Source organism: Salmo trutta, chromosome 2, assembly GCF_901001165.1.
Source record: "Salmo trutta chromosome 2, fSalTru1.1, whole genome shotgun sequence".
Lineage (NCBI taxonomy): Eukaryota > Metazoa > Chordata > Actinopteri > Salmoniformes > Salmonidae > Salmo > Salmo trutta.
This window is the reverse complement of record NC_042958.1, coordinates 10227071-10247024: the sequence shown is the minus strand read 5'-3', so window position 1 is coordinate 10247024 and position 19954 is coordinate 10227071. Positions and strand designations below refer to the sequence as shown.

Below are 19954 nucleotides of genomic sequence, written 5' to 3'. Positions count from 1 at the left end.
CCAGATAAAACAGGGTCTCCTGGGTCAATGAGATTTACTGGCCAAATCCCCTGGCTGTGGCTGGCTGTGTTTCTTCCCGGCCTAGGTCCCCCTTAGGTGGGGGACCTACCTATCTGTCTGTCTATTGCCAGACCAGGTATCATGTACAGTGCCTTTGGAAAGTAGTCCGACCTTTTGACTTTTTCCACATTTTGTTACGTTACAGCCTTATTCAAAAATGTATTAAATTGTTTTTTTTCCTCATCAATGTACACACAATACACCATAACGACAAAGCAAAAACAGGTTTTTAGAAAATGTTTGCAAATGTATTAAAAATATAAACCTGAAATATCACATTTACGAAAGTATTCAGACTGTTCACTTAGTACTTTGTTGAAACACCTTTGGTATGATGCTAAAAGCTTGGCACACCTGTATTTGTGGAGTTTCTCCCATTCTTCTCTGCAGATGCTCTCAAGCTTTGTCAAGTTGGATGGGGAGCGTTGCTGCACAGCTATTTTCAGGTCTCTTCAGAGATGTTCAACCGGGTTCAAGTCCGGGCTCTGGCTGGGCCACTCGAGCACATTCAGAGACTTGTCCCAAGCAGATTTTCATCAAGGATCTCTCTGTACTTTGCTCCGTTCATCTTTCCCTCAATCCTGACTCGTCTCCCAGTCCCTGCTGCTGCAAAACATCCCCACAGCATGATGCTGCCACCACGTGATTCACTGTAGGGAAGGTGCCAGGTTTCCTCCAGACGTGACGCTTGGTATTCAGGTCAAAGAGTTCAATCTTGGTTTCATCAGACCAGAGAATCTTGTTTCTCATGGTCTGATAGTCTTAAGGTGCCTTTTGGCAAACTCCAAGCGGGCTGTCATGTGCCCTTTTCTGTGTAGTTGCTTCCGTCTGGCCACTCTACCATAAAGGCCTAATTGGTGGAGTGCTGCAGAGATGGTTGTCCTTCTGGAAGGTTCTCCCATTTCCACAGAGGGACTCTAGAGCTCTGTCAGAGTGACCATCGGGTTCTTGGTCACCTCCCTGACCAAGGCCTTTCTCCCCCGATTGCTCAGTTTGGCTGGGCTGACAGCTCTTGGAAGAGTCTTAGTGGTTCCAAACTTCTTCCATTTAAGAATGATGGAGGCCACTGTGTTCTTGGGGATCTTCAATGCTGCAGAAATGTTTTGGTACCCTTCCCCAGATCTGTGCCTCGACACAATCCTGTTTCGGAGCTTTACAGACAATTCCTTCGACCTCATGGCTTGGTTTTTACTCTGACATTCACTGTAGACTGTGGGACATTATATAGACAGATGTGTTTCTTTCCAAATCATGTCCAATCAATTGAATTTACCACAGGTTGACTCCAATCAAGTTGTAGAAACATCTCAAGGATGATCAGTGGAAACAGGATCCACCTGAGCTAATTTTTGAGTCTCATAGCAAAGAGGCAGAATACTTATGTACATAAGGATGTTTTTTATTTGTAATAAATCTGCAAAAATGTCTAAAAACCTGTTTTTGCTTTGTCATGATGGGGTATTGTATGTAGATTGCTGAGGACATTTAATTTTTTTTTTTTTAGAATAATGGTGTAACGTAACAAAATGTGGAAAATGTCAATGGGTCTGAATACTTTCCGAATGCACTGTAAACAAATGATGAAAATAAAGATACAAATCAAATCAAAAGATTCTATTTCAAAGGAATTTGACTACCAGTAATTTATATTTACCCCAAACAAATGAACAAGCACATGATATACTGTATGATATACTGTATTGTGCGTGCTTGTGTGCTGCACAGACGCAGTTGTCTTGAAAATGCAACCATGGCAACCCACAATAGAGACAAATGCTAAACGAGCATTTGTGGCAGTTTTGGTGGAGGGGCCTGCTGCTCTCCTTTCACCAGGGAGAGATGGTGAATGGTCCGGTGGTGGATTCCCTACTTGCCAAACAGTGAGTGGGTGGTTTTATGTGAGCCCTGAGACTGGGGATGTGCGTCATGCATGCCTGCCAGCCTGACTACCTGGGACAGCAATGAGATGTTATGTAATCAGAGGGAGTCTGATTTGTGTCGGGAAGGCTTTGATTGGACTCAATATAACCCCTGTCATTCACACATTCAGCTGGAAGGAAATGTGTATCTTGTTATATTTGCGGTAAGAGATGGACTGCTGTTATTCTGCAGAGTAAGAAAGAAAATTACAATAGATCCTCCCTTAGTCCTCCCTCAGCAAAATAAATAACTACATTTGAATCTCATAAATCTGAAGTGTGGAGAACACTACTAATACTAGGTATAGGGATATCACATGGCACTAGGGATGATGTGTGTTGTGTGTTTGTATGTGTGTGTATGTTTCTCTCTGTGTGTGTGTGTGTGTGTGTGTGTTTCTCTGTGTGTGTGTGTGTCTGTGTTGTGTGGGTGTGTCTGTGTGTGTGGGTGTCTTAGATAAATGTCACCAACCTGCCTTTGTCCTGAATCATGCCTCTGCCATTGACCCAACATAAATTGAAAGACCTGTCTGTGGAATCAATGTGAGATAAAGTACATATTGAAGCTGTAACCCTGACTTATGGCCCAGTCATTTCCTAATCACTAGCAGATAATTAAATTAAATTTGACTGCATTGAATAATCCAAATATGCCTCTCCTCACCAAAATGGCCACCTTACCTGAGCAATATGGCTGCCTATATTGTCCAATATGGATTCCTCACCTCACCAATATGGCTGCCTCTCCTCACCAATATGGCTGCCTCTCCTCACCAATATATATATCAACTGTTCTTTCTCCTCCAGAGGCCTAACTCCAGCACAGAGCTGAGCAACATGCTGCTCCCTCGCCAGGTATCCAGAGAAGAGCACGCACGCAGGGACCGAGCTCTGAGCGCCGCCAGCTACCTCACTGACGCCTTGGAGGGTAAGGGCCTCTATCCCTAATGTTCTCCCCACTGCCTCATTGAGAGACAAATTGTGTGAGCCCAGGAGCTCCTCTTATCTGCTGTTTACCCCTCTATGTGGATTGAGGCTGACGGTGTCCTCAAATGTGCACGGGCCGTGCCTATGGACTAGCAAGAGGGTGACTGTGCGGCAGAAGCCACAGTGCAAAGTTACACCGACAGATAAAAACATTAGATGAGTCATGATCACACATTAGGCCCTACCACCTCATCCTCAGTGACTTGTTATCAATCTTCATCAAACTCCCTCATTACACATGCATGCACCCAAGCTAGGCCCCACCCACATCTGGCAAAGGCATACTGTGAAAACCTCCCTGAAGAAAATGTACTCTTTTGCCCCCCCCCCCCTCCTAGAACTGGAGGAGTCGCGTCAGAAGTGCCACCCCTGCTGGTATGAGTTTGCCCACAAGTACTTGATCTGGGAAAGCAGTCCACGTTGGCTTCGGTTGAAGACGCTGGTCAAGGTGATGGTGATGGATCCCTTCCTGGACCTAGCCATTACCATCTGCATCGTGCTCAACACCCTGTTCATGGCCATGGAGCACTACCCCATGACTGACGAATTTAACGGCATGCTGTCCATAGGCAACCTGGTAAGTGGAGAGGAGAGGGCACAAGGGAAACTCTTGGAGAAACATTTTTGTGTACACTTTTACCCACCCTTTTTGTTGGAGGACCACTTAAGTTTAGGGCCTAGAGGTTTACCCTAGTCAGGTCAGTTACTCAGAGAAAAAAAAACTCTTGGCTCCACTATTGTCCTAACCAACTGTGCTATTTTGTTTGTTTTTTCGCATTGTTTGCAACTCATTTTGTGCATAATGTTGTTGCTACCGTCTCTTATGACCAAAAAGAGCTTCTGGACATTAGAACAGCGATTTCTCACCTCGAACTGGACAAAGATTTTTTTCTTTAATGAGTCCGACGGGATGGATATGCTGCTTTGTCAAGACCAGGCCCAAATCCCGTCATCCGCGTGAAGAAAAGATGGAGAAAAAGGGGAGGAGGGCGCGGTGCCTTGTAAGAATTAGCCGACGAATAGGTAAATCACCACTACCTCCCGTATTACTGGCCAATGTGCAATCATTGGAAAACAAACTGGACGATCTACGATAAAGACTATCCTACCAACGGGACATTAAAAACGGTAATATCTTATGTTTCACCTAGACGTGGCTAAACGACAACACTGATAATATGGAGCTGGCTGGCTTCTCCATGTTTAGGCAGGAACGAGCAGCTACGTCTGGTAAGATAAGGGGTGGGGGTGTCTGTCTATTGTCAATAACTGCTGGTGCGCGATGTCTAATATTACAGATGTCTCGAGGTATTGCTCGCCTGAGGTAGAATACCTCATGATAGCTGTGGACCACATTATTTACCAAGAGAGTTCTCATCTTTATTATTTGTAGCCGTCTATTTACCACCACAAACAGATGCTGGCACTAAGACCACACTCAACGAGCTGTGTAAGGCCATAAGCAAACAAGAAAATACTCATCCAAAAGCAGTGCTCCTAGTGGGGACTTTAATGCAGGCAAACTTAAATCCGTTTTACCTCATTTCTACCAGCATGTCACATGTGCAACCAGAGGGAAAAAAACTCTAGACACCTTTACTCCACACACAGAGACGCATACAAAGCTCTCCCTCATCCTCCAATTGGCAAATCTGTCCATAATTCTATCCTCCTGATTCCTGCTTACAAGCAAAAACTAAAGCAGGAAGTATCAGTGACTAACACTTAATACGGAAGCGGTCCGATGACGCGGATGCTATGCTACAGGACTGTTTTGCTAGCACAGACAGGAATATGTTCCGGGATTCATCCAATGCCATTGAGGAGTATACCACCTCAGTGACCGGCTTCATCAATAAGTGATTCGACAACGTCATCCCCACAGTGACCGTACGTACATATCCCAACCAGAAACCATGGATTACAGACAACATCCTCACCGAGAGAAAGCTCAGAGCTGCAGCTTTCAAGGAGCAGGACACTAATTCCTACTCTTATAAGAAATCCTGCTATGCCCTCAGATGAACCATCAAACAGGCAAAGCATCAATACAGAACTAAGATTGAATCCTAATACACCGTCTCTGATGCTTGTCGCATGTGGCAGGGCTTGGAACTATTAAGAACTACAAAGGGAAACCCAGCCTCGAGCTGCCCAGTGACACGAGCCTACCAAACGAACAAAATGCCTTTTATGCTTGCTTCGAGGCAAGCAACACTGAAGCATGCATGAGAGCACAAGCTGTTCCGGACAACTGTGTGATCACACTCTCCGTAGCCGATGTGAGCAAGACCTTTAAACAGGTCAACATTCACAAAGCCGCGGGGCCAGACAGATTACCAGGATGTGTACTCAAAGCATGCGTGGACCAACTGGCAAGTGTCTTCACTGACATTTTCAACCTCTCCCTGACCGAGTCTGTAATACCTACATGTTTCAAGCAGACCACCACAGTTCCCAAGAATGCCTTGTTAACCTGCCTAAACTACTACCACAAGTAATACGTTAGTAGCATCTGTTTGGCTGACTGATTGGCTCACTGAATTTTCACAGTATCAAACCTCCATAGGGCGGTGGGGCTAAGGTTCCATTGGGATAATAACCGTGAAACGACCTGTTAACCTCACTAGGTGGTGTGGGACACTAGCGTCCCACCTGGCCATCATCCAGTGAAATTGCAGAGCGTCAAATTCAAAAACAGAAATACTCATTATAGAAATTCATGAAACATACAAGTGTTTTACATGGGTTTAAAGGTAAACGTCTTGTTAATCCAACCACGGTGTCAGATTTCAAAAAGGCTTTACGGCGAAAGCATACCATGGAATTATCTGAGAACAGCGCCCAGCAGACAAATCATTACAAACAGTAACAAGCCAAGTAGAGGAGTTACACAAGTCAGAAATAGTGATAAAATGAATCACTTACCTTTGATGATCTTCATATGTTTGCACTCACAAGACTCCCATTTACTCAATAAATGTTTGTTTTGTTCGATAATGTCCCTCTTTATGTCCAAAAACCTCAGTTAAGTTGGTGCGTTTTGTTCAGCAATCCATTGGTACAAAGCGCGGTCACAACAGACAGACGTAAAATCAAAAAAGTACAATAAAAGTTAGTAGAAACATGTCAAACAATGTTTAAAATCAACCCTTAGGTTGTTTTTGTCATAAATAATCAATAATATTTCAACAGGACAAAAGCATCGTCAATGGAAAAGGAGAAACAAGAAAGGTGCGCTCCCGATCGCGCACTGGACTCATGTCTGGAAATGTTCACTGTCCACTCATTGAAAGTTCTATATCTCCCTCATTTTTCAGAGTAAAAGCATAGAGATCGTGAACTGGGTCCTAAGTCTTTGTATGGTGGATAGGCTTTCAATGGAAAAACAGCCTTTCAAAATAATAGTACTTCCTGGATGGATTTTTCTCAGGTTTTTGCCTGCCATATCAGTTATGTTATACTCACAGACATTATTTTAACAGTTTTGGAAACTTGAGAGTGTTTTCTATCTAAATCTACCAATCATATGCATATCCTAGCTTCTGGGCCTGAGTAGCAGGCAGTTTAAAAAAAAATCAGAATGCTGCCCCCTACCCTAGTGACGTTTAATCACACATCAACAGACATGATTGACAACAATGAGTTTACAATCACATTATGAAGCCAATATGGTGTTTCCATTAATTACAATTCACTGGAACCGGTTATGTGTGTTTGTATGATATATGCTGGTTCTCTATAGTGCTGGGTATGGGCCCTGGTCTGAAGTCCAGCACTATATAGGGAATAGGGTGCCATTTGGGACACAGCCATTGGTTATTGGTCTTACGTAATTGTTTGTGTTGTACCAGGAGTGGTCCAACAAGGAAGTCATTTCAGGCCAACAGTGTCAAAATCAATAGAGTTTTTCTTGCACTTGTCTGGCCACTGTGTGCTACAGTGGACAATCTGGCTGGTGTGTGTGTGTGTATGTATGTGCATGTGTGTCCACAGCAGATACAGTTGAAGTCGGAAGTTTACATACATCTTGGCCAAATACATTTAAACTCAGTTTTTCACAATTCCTGACATTTTATCCTAGTAAAAACTCCCTGTTTTAGGTCAGTTAGGATCACCACTTTATTTTAAGAATGTGAAATGTCAGAATAATAGTAGAGAGAATTATTTATTTCAGCTTTTATTTCTTTCATCACATTCCCAGTGGGTCAGAAGTTTACACACACTCAATTAGTATTTGGTAGCATTGCCTCTAAATTGTTGAACTCGGGTCAAACGTTTCGGGTAGCCTTCCACAAGCTTCCCACAATAAGTTGGTGAATTTTGGCCCATTCCTCCTGACAGAGCTGGTGTAACTGAGTCAGGTTTGTAGGCCTCCTTGCTCTTGTTCTGCCCACAAATTTTCTATGGGATTGAGGTCAGGGCTTTGTGATGGCCACTCCAATACCTGACTTTGTTGTCCTTAAGCCATTTTGCCACAACTTTGGAAGTCTTCTTGGGGTCATTGTCCATTTGGAAGACCCATTTGCGACCAAGCTTTAACTTCCTGACTGATATCTTGAGATGTTGCTTCAATATATCCACATAATTTTCCCTCCTCATGATGCCACCCCTGTGCTTCACAGTTGGGATGATGTTCTTCAGCTTGCAAGCCTCCCCCTTTTTCCTCCAAACATAACGATGGTCATTATGGCCAAACAGTTCTATTTTTGTTTCATCAGACCAGAGGACATTTCTCCAAAAAGTACGATCTTTGTCCCCATGTGCAGTTGCAAACCGTAGTCTGGCTTTTTTATGGCGGTTTTGGACCAGTGGCTTCTTCCTTGCTGAGCGGCCTTTCAGGTTATGTCGATATAGGACTCGTTTTACTGTGGATATAGATACTTTTGTACCTGTTTCCTCCAACATCTTCACAAGGTCCTTTGCTGTTGTTCTGGGATTGATTTGCACTTTTCACACCAAAGTACGTTCATCTCTAGGAGACAGAACGTGTCTCCTTCCTGAGTGGTATGACGGCTGTGTGGTCCCATGGTGTTTATACTTGCGTACTATTGTTTGTACAGATGAACATGGTACTTTCAGGCGTTCGGAAATTGCTCCCAAGGATGAACCAGACTTTGGAAGTCTACTTTTTTTTCTGAGGTCTTGGCTGATTCCTTTTGATTTTCCCATGATGTCAAGCAAAGAGGCACTGTGTTTGAAGGTAGGCCTAGAAATACATCCACAGGTACACCTCCAATTGACTCAAATGATGTCAATTAGCCTATCAGAAGCTTCGAAAGCCATGACATCATTTTCTGGAATTTTCCAAGCTGTTTAATGGCACAGTCAACTTAGTGTATGTAAACTTCTGACCCACTAGAATTGTGATACAGTGAATTATAAATGAAATAATCTGTCTGTAAACAATTGTTGGACAATTTACTTGTGGCATGCACAAAGTAGATGTCCTAACCGACTTGCCAAAACTATAGTTTGTTAACAAGAAATTTGTGGAGTGGTTGAAAATTAGTTTTAATGACTCCAACCTAAGTGATGTAAACTTCCGATTTCAACTGTATATTTTATGACATCCGTCTCTGGTCTTACCCATCTTTTAGCAAGTCATTATCGCCTTGGTGACTAAAGTCTGAGCTGTCGTATGGTGGTGACTGTGTTGGTTACATAGAGAGTCTGAACTGTCGTGGGGTGGTGACTGTGTTGGATACATAGAGAGTATGAACTGTCGTGGGGTGGTGACTGTATTGGATACATAGAGAGTCTGAACTGTCATGGGGTGGTGACTGTGTTGGATACATAGAGAGTCTGAACTGTCGTGGGGTGGTGACTGTATTGGATACATAGAGAGTCTGACCTGTCATGGGGTGGTGACTGTATTGGATACATAGAGAGTCTGAACTGTCATGGGATGGTAACTGTGTTGGATACATAGAGAGTCTGAACTGTCATGGGGTGGTGACTTGTGTTGGATACATAGAGAGTCTGAACTGTCGTGGGGTGGTGACTTGTGTTGGATACATAGAGAGTCTGAACTGTCATGGGGTGGTGACTGTGTTGTATACATAGAGAGTCTGAACTGTCATGGGATGGTGACTGTGTTGGATACATAGAGAGTCTGAACTGTCATGGGGTGGTGACTGTATTGGATACATAGAGAGTCTGAACTGTCATGGGGTGGTGACTGTGTTGGATACATAGAGAGTCTGAACTGTCATAGGGTGGTGACTGTATTGGATAACTGCCAGTTTGCTAGATGCAGCATCACACATTAAAAACTTGTTTGTCTCTGTATGTGGAGATTTGTTTGAGGAGGATTTTTCTTTCATCCCTGTTATAGTGGAGAGATATTGTCTCTCTCTCTAAGTGTTATGTGCATGCTTTTGTCATGTTTTTGGCTATTATTAATGTGATGACGATTGCTTTATCAAATCGATTAACTACAGTATGTTTAATTATTACGATGATTAAATTACTCATGTAACAATTAACTCATCAGCAATCTTGGGGCACCATGGAAAAAGTTTGTTTAATGAGTTACCGTTTCCGAATTAACTCTAAAGATATAAATATCTCTGACATTTGTCATCAATCAGTCATTAATTAATTTCATCTTCTATCAGTCTCATTCTGAATGTCGCAATATCCTTGGATATCTGCACAAACCCTAGCATAAATTATGAATATGCAATACACAAATTTGCTTCATTATTTATTTACTAACTAAATAATCACACAGAATTACATAAACACACAAACAGAATAGCTTACACATTGAGAACTACATGATGCAATTAAAAGTCCCGTGTGGACTAAACCCGATATGACGGCTTGTTACATAAAATGAAAAGGGAGGAGCATGTAAGAAAGAGCAGGAGAAAAGACAAAGGACTTCACTATCGTACACACAGATGAAAGCTATGCTCATGGAAATGCTAATACTTTGCACATGAACGGCCGCTCATTCGAAAAAATAATTTTCAATGCACAGTGCTTTGCAAAAGTATTCATCCCCCTTGGAGTTTTTCCTATTTTGTTGCATTACAACCTGTAATTTAAATTCATTTTTATTTGGATTTCATGTAATCGACATTGTAACGGCTGTCTGAGGAAGAAGTGGACCAAAATGCGGCGGAGTTAGGGTTCGTCATATTTAATTACACGAACACTATGCAATTTACAAAAACAACAAAACTGACAGCCAACACAGTCCTGTCAGGTGCAACCACAATGACAAGAACAATTACCCACGAAACACAAAGGAAACGTAGGCAACTTATGTGTGACTCCCAATCAACCACAACCCTCTACAGCTGTGCCTGATTGGAAGTCACACGTCCTGACCCAACTACCCCCTCTACTGGTCAGGACATGACAGACATACACAAAATAGTCCAAATTGGTGAAGTGAAATGAAAAAAATTACTTGTTTCAAAGAATTCTAAAAAATACAAATGAAAAAGTGGTGCGTGCATATGTATTCACCCCCTTTGCTATGAAGCCCCTAAATAAGATCTGATACAACCAATTACCTCCTTGGCAACAAAGAGGCCAAAGATAACCCTGAAGGAGATGCAAAGCTCCACAGCGGAGATTGTAATATCTGTCTATAGGACCACTTTAAGCCGTACACTCCACAGAGCTGGGCTTTATTGAAGAGTGGGCAGAAAAAGCCATTGCTTTTTTTTTTTTTTTGGTCAGGACGTGACAGGCGCAAACCCAAAACCTCTCATCACCCCGAGAATATACCATCCCCACATGTGAAGCATGGTGGTGGCAGCATCATGCTGTGGAGATGTTTTTCATCGGCAGGGACTGGGAAACTGGTCAGAATTGAAGAAATTACGGATGGCGCTAAATACAGGAAAATCCTTGAGGGAAACCTGTTTCAGTCTTCCAGAGATTTGAGACTGGGATGGAGGTTCACCTGCCAGCAGGACAATGACCCTAAGCATACTGCTAAAGCAACTCTCAAGTGGTTTAAGGCAAAATATTTAAATGTCTTGGAATGGCCTAGTCAAAGCCCAGACCTCAATCCAATTAAGAATATGTGGTATGACTTAAAGATTGCTGTAGACCAGCGGAACCCATCCAACTTGAAGGAGCTGGAGCAGTTTTGCCTTGAAGAATGGGCAAAAATCCCAGTGGCTAGATGTGCCAAGCTTATAGAGACATACCCCAAGAGACTTGCAGCTGTAATTGCTACAAAGTATTGATTTTGGGGGGGTTAATAGTTATGCAATCTCAAGTTTTCAGTTTTTTTTTGTCTTATTTCTTGTTTGTTTCACAAGAGAAAATATGTTGCATCTTCAAAGTGGTAGGCATGTTGTGTAAATCACATGATACAAACCCTCAAATTCCAGGTTGTAAGGCAACAAAATAGGAACAATGCCAAGAGGGTGAATACTTTCGCAAGCCACTGTATATATTTACGATTGCATGCCTTTGTCTGTTGGAATCGCCGGTCCGACTGGGGAGTAATTCGACAGAAAGTCTCTGGTTGTGTCTGTTAGAACGGGTCTTCCAGACGTACCAATGGTGGTTGGATAGGGGAATGTTCTTTTAGAATGAATCTTTTCAAAGTACCAGCCGGTGGTTCTCGGGCTCGATTTGTTAAATTAGATACTTTAGAGGTATCTATAGGGGTGAGAGGAAATTGTTTGTCCTTCTCTTCTTCGGTCGGGGTTCCTAGACTATTTTGCATATACAGCTGCAGACTGTGAAAGTGTAGTTTTATTAACCATTTTGTCAGAAGTGGGTTTTATGCACTCTGGGAAAAGGGGTGTTCGATGACGCCGACATAATGTCTGTGCTCACGTTGATGTGGCCACTGACTTGGTTAAGACTTCACATGAAAAACAATTCTCTCATTTAGAAGGCTAACATCACATTATATCTTCTCACAAATAGCTTCATATTTAATCATATCAGTTCCCCAAGATTTGGATGTGAATCTGATCACTGGGAAAAATACACATTCAGACATACAATTATGTTGTTATACTGTCCTTCATGGGATCCCAAAACTCAACTGATCTGACATAATTGTTCTATAAGTGCCCATGGAACCCTCTAACCACTTGGACTACAGAAATATTGTTTCATTATTCAACCTTTTGATGTTATCGTTATGGCGGGATGAATCTCCTTGTAAAGAAGAGGTTTACCCTCAATCCTGCCAAACCCAAATGTGTATGTGTGTCTGTGTTTGTGTGTGCATACGTGTGTGTGTGTGTTCGTGCGTGGTTGTGCATGCGTGCGAATGTGCTCATGGAAATGTTTCCATCTGCACACGTATGTGTGTGTGTGTTTGTATGCATTATGTGTGGACTGTTCACCCGAGGCCAGTTGGGTGTGCGTAGTCCCGTGGATTGTGTTGACCGTGGGAGTGAAACCTTGTTGACGTGCTTCCCAGAGAGTGCTTGTCACATGACATCTCCTCTCTGCCCCCCTCCCCGTTGAGCCCACGCCCACCGCCCTTCCGCTCGCATGAGCCTCACTCTGATCTGTGTGTGTGTGTGTATACACGTGTTTGTGTGTGTGTGTCTGTATACACATGTGTGTGTGTTTATGTATGCATGCGTGTATATCTTCATATATGCTGAGCCAGGACTCTCTGCTATTACTACCACAGCCACAGTCAGCACAGCACAGGCCCTAGTTTACACAGCAATACCCATCCAGCTGTCCTCCTGTGCCCTTCAGCTACCCCTCAGTCACACAGACACAGCTGGACAGACGTATGGACAACACCTCGGGGCTGTTAGATAGACACATGAGTGTGTTGGTCGCTGGCATGATGTTCTTTTCAGAAACGTACATCTGTTTCTCTGTGAGAAGGCAGTGAGTTGTTTGGGGTGGGAGAGTGACAGACAGGTTGTCTGAGGCAGCAGTTAGATAAGTAATCTCTTACAGACAAAACACATAATTTCACGTGGAAAATCACATGTGTTTTTTCAGTAAGGATTCAGCAGATAGGCGTTTTCAGATAGGCAACACACAGATGTGTGTCCTTTCAGTCTTTTAGTAGGTTAATCTGATTGAATATATAATTTTAATATTCCCATTTAGCCTGGAAACCAAGCTAATTTGGTTCAACGTTGTGGGATAATCAACACGCGCACAACACAAAAACACTAAACATATTTTTGTATTAGGTTTTCCGCACAAAACAGAATGGTTGATTCTGAAATGGCATCCTATTCTTTCAGCTCGTATCCAAGATTACTTACAGGTGCATTTGGGGTTAAGTGCCTTGCTCAAGGGCAAATCAACAGATTTTTCACCTACTTGGCTTGGGGATTTGAACCAGCGACCTTTCGGTTACTGGCCCAACTCTCTTAGCCACTAAGCTACCTGCTGCCTCAGAGCACCCTATTCCCTATATAGTGTAATTTTTTTGCCAGAGCTTGGTCTAAGTAGAGCACTTCTGCTCTAGGGAATAGGGTGCCATTTCAGTGCTTCACTTGACCGATTCAGTATAAAGTTGCTTGTCTCAGTGTCCTTAGCTCTTACCCTGAAGAGGGTAGACTTCACACACAACCTGCACACTTTCCTAAAGATCCAATCCACATTGGAAAAAACAGTGTCTTGCTGTCTTTGTTACTGTTATTGTTATTGTTAGTTGATGTTATGGAGGTAGAAAAAGAGGACAGTAATGCGTGCAACAAAAAAAGTGCAGTAAATGTACATCAAGGTACGGCAATATTTTTTTTTAGATGCATGCCAGCAAAGCCACTACACAACACAACACTAAACAATACATTAATTGCACTATAACGGTGCCCACAAACAGCAGTCCCAACATCTTACCACTGCTACACCTGGCTATCAGCGGAGCCTTGTCTGGCAGCGAAACAGTTCATTCAGCTTTATTTACTGCCTTGTATAAAAACATAGCTGATATGTCCGACTTGCTTAAACAAATGTGGTTTCTACTGACAATTGAGATGTACAAACTATGGCATAAGGGGACGACAACTGGATAAGAGGCAATCCGTAATTTTGATTAAGACAATGAGCTAGGACGGACGTAGTCAATATAACTATTTGTTCAGCACATTTGAAATGTACAGCGACAGAATTCAGAACATGGGCCGTTCTTACAGTATTCTCCCAGTACACTAAGTCAGAACCGTTGGATAAATAAAGGGGGCATATAAGCAGACAATGAATGCTCTTACTATATTTGATGATGGCATTTCTCTAAAACAGGCCATAGGCTACATGTGCAACACCAAGTCAGAACAGTAGGTGAAATTAAGAGGGGGAAAGGGACCAAATTATTAGGGTGAGGCACATGGGCTACTAACAGTTTACTTCAAAACATACACTTAGTATTAGTCTTAGCTACAGAATAAATATTATCTCATTTATGCAGCAGCCTACAATACATTTTTGGACTCACCTTGTTGTGCTGTGCTCACTTGAACAGGAAGGTGGTGCGACGGTCCTTCGTGGGCAAATTGTATCATTAAACTTTGTCATCAAAGTCTGGCATTCTCTGGATTTATGGTGCTTTCAAGGCAACTGGGGCCCGAGTTCCAGGCTTGCAATTCCGAGTTGGATGACGGTTCAAAATGTGTTTTCCCAGTCAGAGCTATTTTTTTCTGAGTTCCCAGTTGTCTTGAACTCACTGAAGTCAGATTTCCCAGTCCTGAGTTTCCAGTTGTTTTGAGCGTGGCAGAAGTCATGCTGGATTGACAGCAGGGCCAATGTTGATTGTTTATCCTTTTAAGCATTGGAAAAGAGACCCTCAAACCCAGACTTGGGACCACACAGCCACTCCACTGAATAGCAGGCTAGTGATTGCTTTGCAATTCTTGCAGTTAGCCACTGATTCCTTCAAAACCATTGATTGTTGAATTTGCGATTTCCAACTTGTTGTGTAATGTTTATGTCCAATGTCCGATGAGCAACGATACATTTTGTCTATAATTTCTATTCATTATTTATCTTCATATGACAAGGATTACAAAGGATTTGCCAGTAGATTGTCGACATGGGTCATGATGATGACTGCTAGCTTGCTAGCTAAGATTTTGAAAGTATCAGTCCAATCAAAACTACTGTAGATATAACATGAATTGACATCATTTTATCTGTGGCCAATGACCTTGAGATGGGCACTTCTAATGTAACTCTATGGCAGCACCTAAGGGGTTTGAATTTTTGAGCTCTACCCTTAGATTTGGCGGTGACGTAGTGTCCCCTAGAGTGACAAAACACTGAGCCAATCACAGTGCAACTAGAGAACATTACCAACCCCTCTGCCTCATCTGCCCTGAATGACGGATCACCACTGGCAATGATGTCCAAAAAAACTGTGTTCATTTATTTGCAGTAAGTTCTTTGTTTTCGTAATGTCCCAAATGGACATGGCAGTTCCACCAATTAACGATTCCAGCTTTACTCTTATCACAGGAGATATGAATTGTGGTCACGATGCCGTGACATGCTAAGACCAACACGTCAGTATTATTCAATTACCATGTCTGCCTGGGCATCCTAAACACTTACTCATTACTGCTGCTTTAGCCTGACAGAAATAATTACCCTTCATGCCTTTGGGTTGTGTCCCAAATGAAACTCTACTCCCAATATAGTGCACTACTTTTGACCAGAGTCCTATTGTCCCTGGTCAAAAGTAGTGCACTATGGAGGGAATAGGGTTCCATTTGTGACGCAACCTTCACTATAAAAACATTGTGGTTGTTTAAACTAATTATTATTAACTAACTGGTTCCACTGCTTTTTATTTTTTTTTTACTCAACTTTTCGATTAAAGCTTTTCCCCAACTTGCAAAATTTAGTCAGCTTAAAATTATGTTTTTGTTCCACTTGTCTCATATGTTCATTCAACTATAAATTATTATTATTTGGGCATTTTCACTAAATAAGGCTGTGACATACAATAGTGACATACAATAGTTTCAACTAACATATTTGACACTCAAGATTTTGCTGGCATGTTCAACATGTCCTCACCTGGGATTTGAACTCACAATCTCTTGGTTCACAGCATACTGATCTTCCTGCAACGCCACCATGTCTGTATCAATGACTGATTTCACCTGTATTGCTAGACTTTGTACTTCAAAGTAAATATCAGGCTCTGTTAAAAGTACACTCAAGTAAAACTATTGTATTTGTCACACTCCTAGAAAAAAGGTTTCCTAAAGGGCTATTCGGCTGTCCCCAACCCCTTTGGCTTACAGGTAGAACCATTTTTGGATCCAAGTAGAACCCTTTTGGGTTCCATGTAGAACTCTCAGGGGAAAGGGTTCTACCTGTAACCAAAAGCGTTCTACTTGGAACCAAAAAGCGTTCTTCAACGGGTTCTCCTATGGGGACAGCCGAAGAACCCTTTCATGTTCTAGATAGCACCTTTTTTTCTGAGTGTAGCAATTAAGGAGTAACATTTAAACAGGTTAATATGACCCACCAACATTAGACAGCTATACAGAAAACCCCAACATTTCTGAAATAATTTAATCAAATAAATAATGAGAGAATAGTGAGATGAACTGATAATTGACACAGACATGGTGGCATACAGTAGCAGGAAGATCAGAATGACATGAACCAAAAGGTTGTCACTTCAAATCCCAGGTAAGGACATGTTGAATAATAATTACTGTATAAATTAATATGCATAATGTAGTCATATGTATCAAAAATCTGAGTTGAAAACATTGTTGTACAGACTTTTTTTGTTAAAATGCCCAAATAATATTTGAATGAACATATGCGATTAGTTGAACAAACAGTGTTAGTGTCGTGGCCTTCTGTGTATACCCGTCGCAAGACCCACTGGTTGATGCTTATTTATAAAGCCCTCTTAGGTTTCAATTCCCCCTATCTGAGATATCTACTGCAGCCCTCATCCTCCACATACAACACCCGTTCTGCCAGTCACATTCTGTTAACGGTCCCCAAAGCACACATATCCCTGGGTCACTCGTCTTTTCAGTTCGCTGCAGATAGCGACTGAAACGAGCGGCAACAAACACTCAAACTGGACAGTTTTATCTCAATCTCTTCATTCAAAGACTCACTCATTGACACTCTTACTGACGGTTGCGGCTGCTTTGTGTGATGTATTGTTGTCTCTACCTTCTTGTCCTTTGTGCTGTTGTCTGTGCCCAATAATGTTTGTACCATGTTTTGTGCTTCTACCATGTTGTGCTGCTGCCATATTGTGTTGCTACCATGTTGTTGTCATGTTGTGTTGCTACCATGCTGTGTTGTCATATGTTGCTGCCATATTGTGTTGCTACCATGTTGTTGTCATGTTGTGTTGCTACCATGCTGTTTTGTCATGTGTTGCTGCCATGTTGTTGTCATGTTGTGTTGCTACCATGCTGTGTTGTCATGTGTTGCTGCCTTGCTATGTTGTTGTCTTAGGTCTCTCTTTATGTAGTGTTGTGTTGTCTCTCCTGTCGTGATGTGTGTTTTGTCCTATATCTTTATTTAATTTATTTGTATTTTAAATCCCAGCCACCGTCCCCGCAGGAGGCCTTTTGCCTTTTGGTAGGCCGTTATTGCAAATAAGTTAACTGACTTGCCTAGTTAAATAAAGGTTAAATAAAAAAATGTAAATACTCATTATCTGTGTTCGAATTACAGAGATGCTAATTTGAAGTACAGACTTGATGAAAATGCGTTTTAATCACATTGCAACAAAGTAAATTAATTTTTCAACACATTTCTGCTGTGCGCATTTCCAGTAGTGGAATGTCATTCACCCAAGCAAACCGTTTTTATTAACTCACATTAATTTGAGCATCACACTAGGCGACATCAACTTGATCTCTCCTGCACCATATCTGCCCCAAACCAATACAGTACAGCACAGTGCAGTGCAGTACACAAACTGATAACACTTTATTTGGATAGTCCCAAGTAGATGGTTTGTAGATGGTCAGTAGATGTTCAATAACTGTCAACAAAATTTCAATGAACTATCAACTAATCTTAACCCTATCCCTTACCCTAACCATAATCCAAACCTAAACCTAACCCTTATTCTAACCTTAATCCTAACCTTAACCTTAGCAAGCAGTTGCTTATCAACATATACAGTCATTTGTTGATTATATGGCCATCTGTAGATCATCTATATGGGACTATCAGAATAAAGTGTGATCCACAAACTCGACCAATTCATATAGTAGGCTACATGTCCATGTGTTGTCCTTTTCTGGGGCGATGCCATGTCGTGTTGGACATCTTCCTGGCTCAATGTTGGCACTGATCTCTATGAGATGCAGCGGCAGCATCATCGCTCGCAAGATACTCCTCCGCCCAATCATAATAAACGCCCTGTCTCATCCTCGGGTCCTGACAGCGTAATAACAGTATGATTGTGAAGTACCTCGTCATTGATAACGAGCTGTGTACCGAGCTTAATGAGCCCCATGTAAATGAGAATGGATACACACACACACCAAAGCAGGTAGGCAGGCGCGTGCGCACACACACACACACACACACACACACAGACATTGGGCCACTCCAGGCGACTGAAAGTGGAGTCTTCAGTGCCAGTCAATATCCCAGCTGTAATCACACCTAACTGCTCACTAAGCCACTCACTGTGTGTGTGTGAGTTTGTGTTTGTGTGTGGACCTGACCTACTAGTCTAAACAGACTCCAGATCAGATCCTTTCAAGGCTACCCAGACGCGCCCTATGACGATTTCACCTTGTCCGCCCGCTACCTCCTCCACCCTCGCCTTCCGCCCGTGTGTCACGTACTCGGTGTCACATCGAGGAGCACGTCTGCAAGGAACAACTAGCAGAGAGCTGCAAGACGAAAACACACAGAGATCACAGAAGCAAAGCACAAATACACGTGCACACACACACACACCTATACTGCAGACCTGTCAGCTGCTTTAGTTTTTACAACACAAACACAGAGCAAGAGGAAATACCTATCTCCGTAGCGGTCCAGCCAAAGGAAGAAAAAAAAACGATGGTGGCTAACATGAAAGAGATGAGGATGCTCCTAAAACAGCATCTGAAAACTGATATCATAAGCAGATTTCCTCTTAAGGAGATTAGGTGGACACAGGAGCCAGCACACTGTGTGCAGTATAGGCTGGGAGTCTTAATTCAATATACAGGAAAGCTCCCAGTCTGAGGTCTCAGTTTTATTATTGACGTTGCATTAACTGTGGAGTTTGATGTCGCAGTTCCAGACGCTCCAATGAAGAAAACAGCAAGACAGGGATTTAATCAAAGGTGCATTGTACTGGTAATTTCCCTGACGTTCGCTGAGATCACATTCACACTAAACGCTGCGGATGTCGGCTCAAGCGTAAATGACATTTTGGCGAGTGCAGTGCGCTTGTCAACGATGCAGGTAGAGCTGTTGTGCTTGTATGGGTAGGCATTGGCAATATTTCTCATCAGCTCCCATTAGTCCTTCAAGTATAGCCCTGACTTCCAGATGGTTCCAGATGGATAAGATCAGTAGATTTGGAGACAACCAGGCAAAGCGACAGTCACCAGTGTTCCACTGCAGTGCTACATGTGCAAGGGAGGCCTGATTCTGACTCTAACTTGCTCTGAAGTTTCTTGCCCCCAGGCTAAGCTCTCCCTCTCTGTTTGTGTCTGTGCGTGTCTGCGTTTCCTAGGTATTCTCCGGGATCTTCACCGCTGAGATGGTCTTAAAGATCATCGCTCTGGATCCATACTACTATTTCCAACAAGGTTGGAACATCTTTGACAGCATCATCGTGTGCCTCAGCCTCATGGAGCTGGGCCTGTCCGACGTGGAGGGACTGTCCGTTCTCCGGTCCTTCAGACTGGTATTTAACCATTTAACATATCGCCCCTCTGGCCTATCTGTGTCTCTGTGTGCTGTCTGTCTCTCTGTGTGTTTGTAGATGATGGTTGTCTGGAATGGATGTGTTAAAGCCTGCACTGTTTGACAGTGACTGGTGACTGGTTAGGTCTCTCACCCAATGGTACTGTACATGTATG

At 42.6% G+C, this 19954-nt stretch overlaps 1 protein-coding gene across 5 annotated transcripts in view; it reads left to right on the top strand.

The window, feature by feature from the left end:
- The window catches only part of LOC115150314 (sodium channel protein type 4 subunit alpha B-like), a 181173-nt gene that overhangs the window by 89354 nt on the left and 71865 nt on the right, over nt 1-19954 (top strand). For all 5 annotated transcript variants that reach the window (XM_029693503.1, XM_029693512.1, XM_029693476.1 and 2 more), the window contains 3 exons: nt 2787-2907; nt 3305-3543; nt 19606-19779. In XM_029693503.1, coding sequence (XP_029549363.1) covers nt 2787-2907; nt 3305-3543; nt 19606-19779 — 534 coding nt within the window. The remainder of the gene's footprint in view (nt 1-2786; nt 2908-3304; nt 3544-19605; nt 19780-19954) is intronic.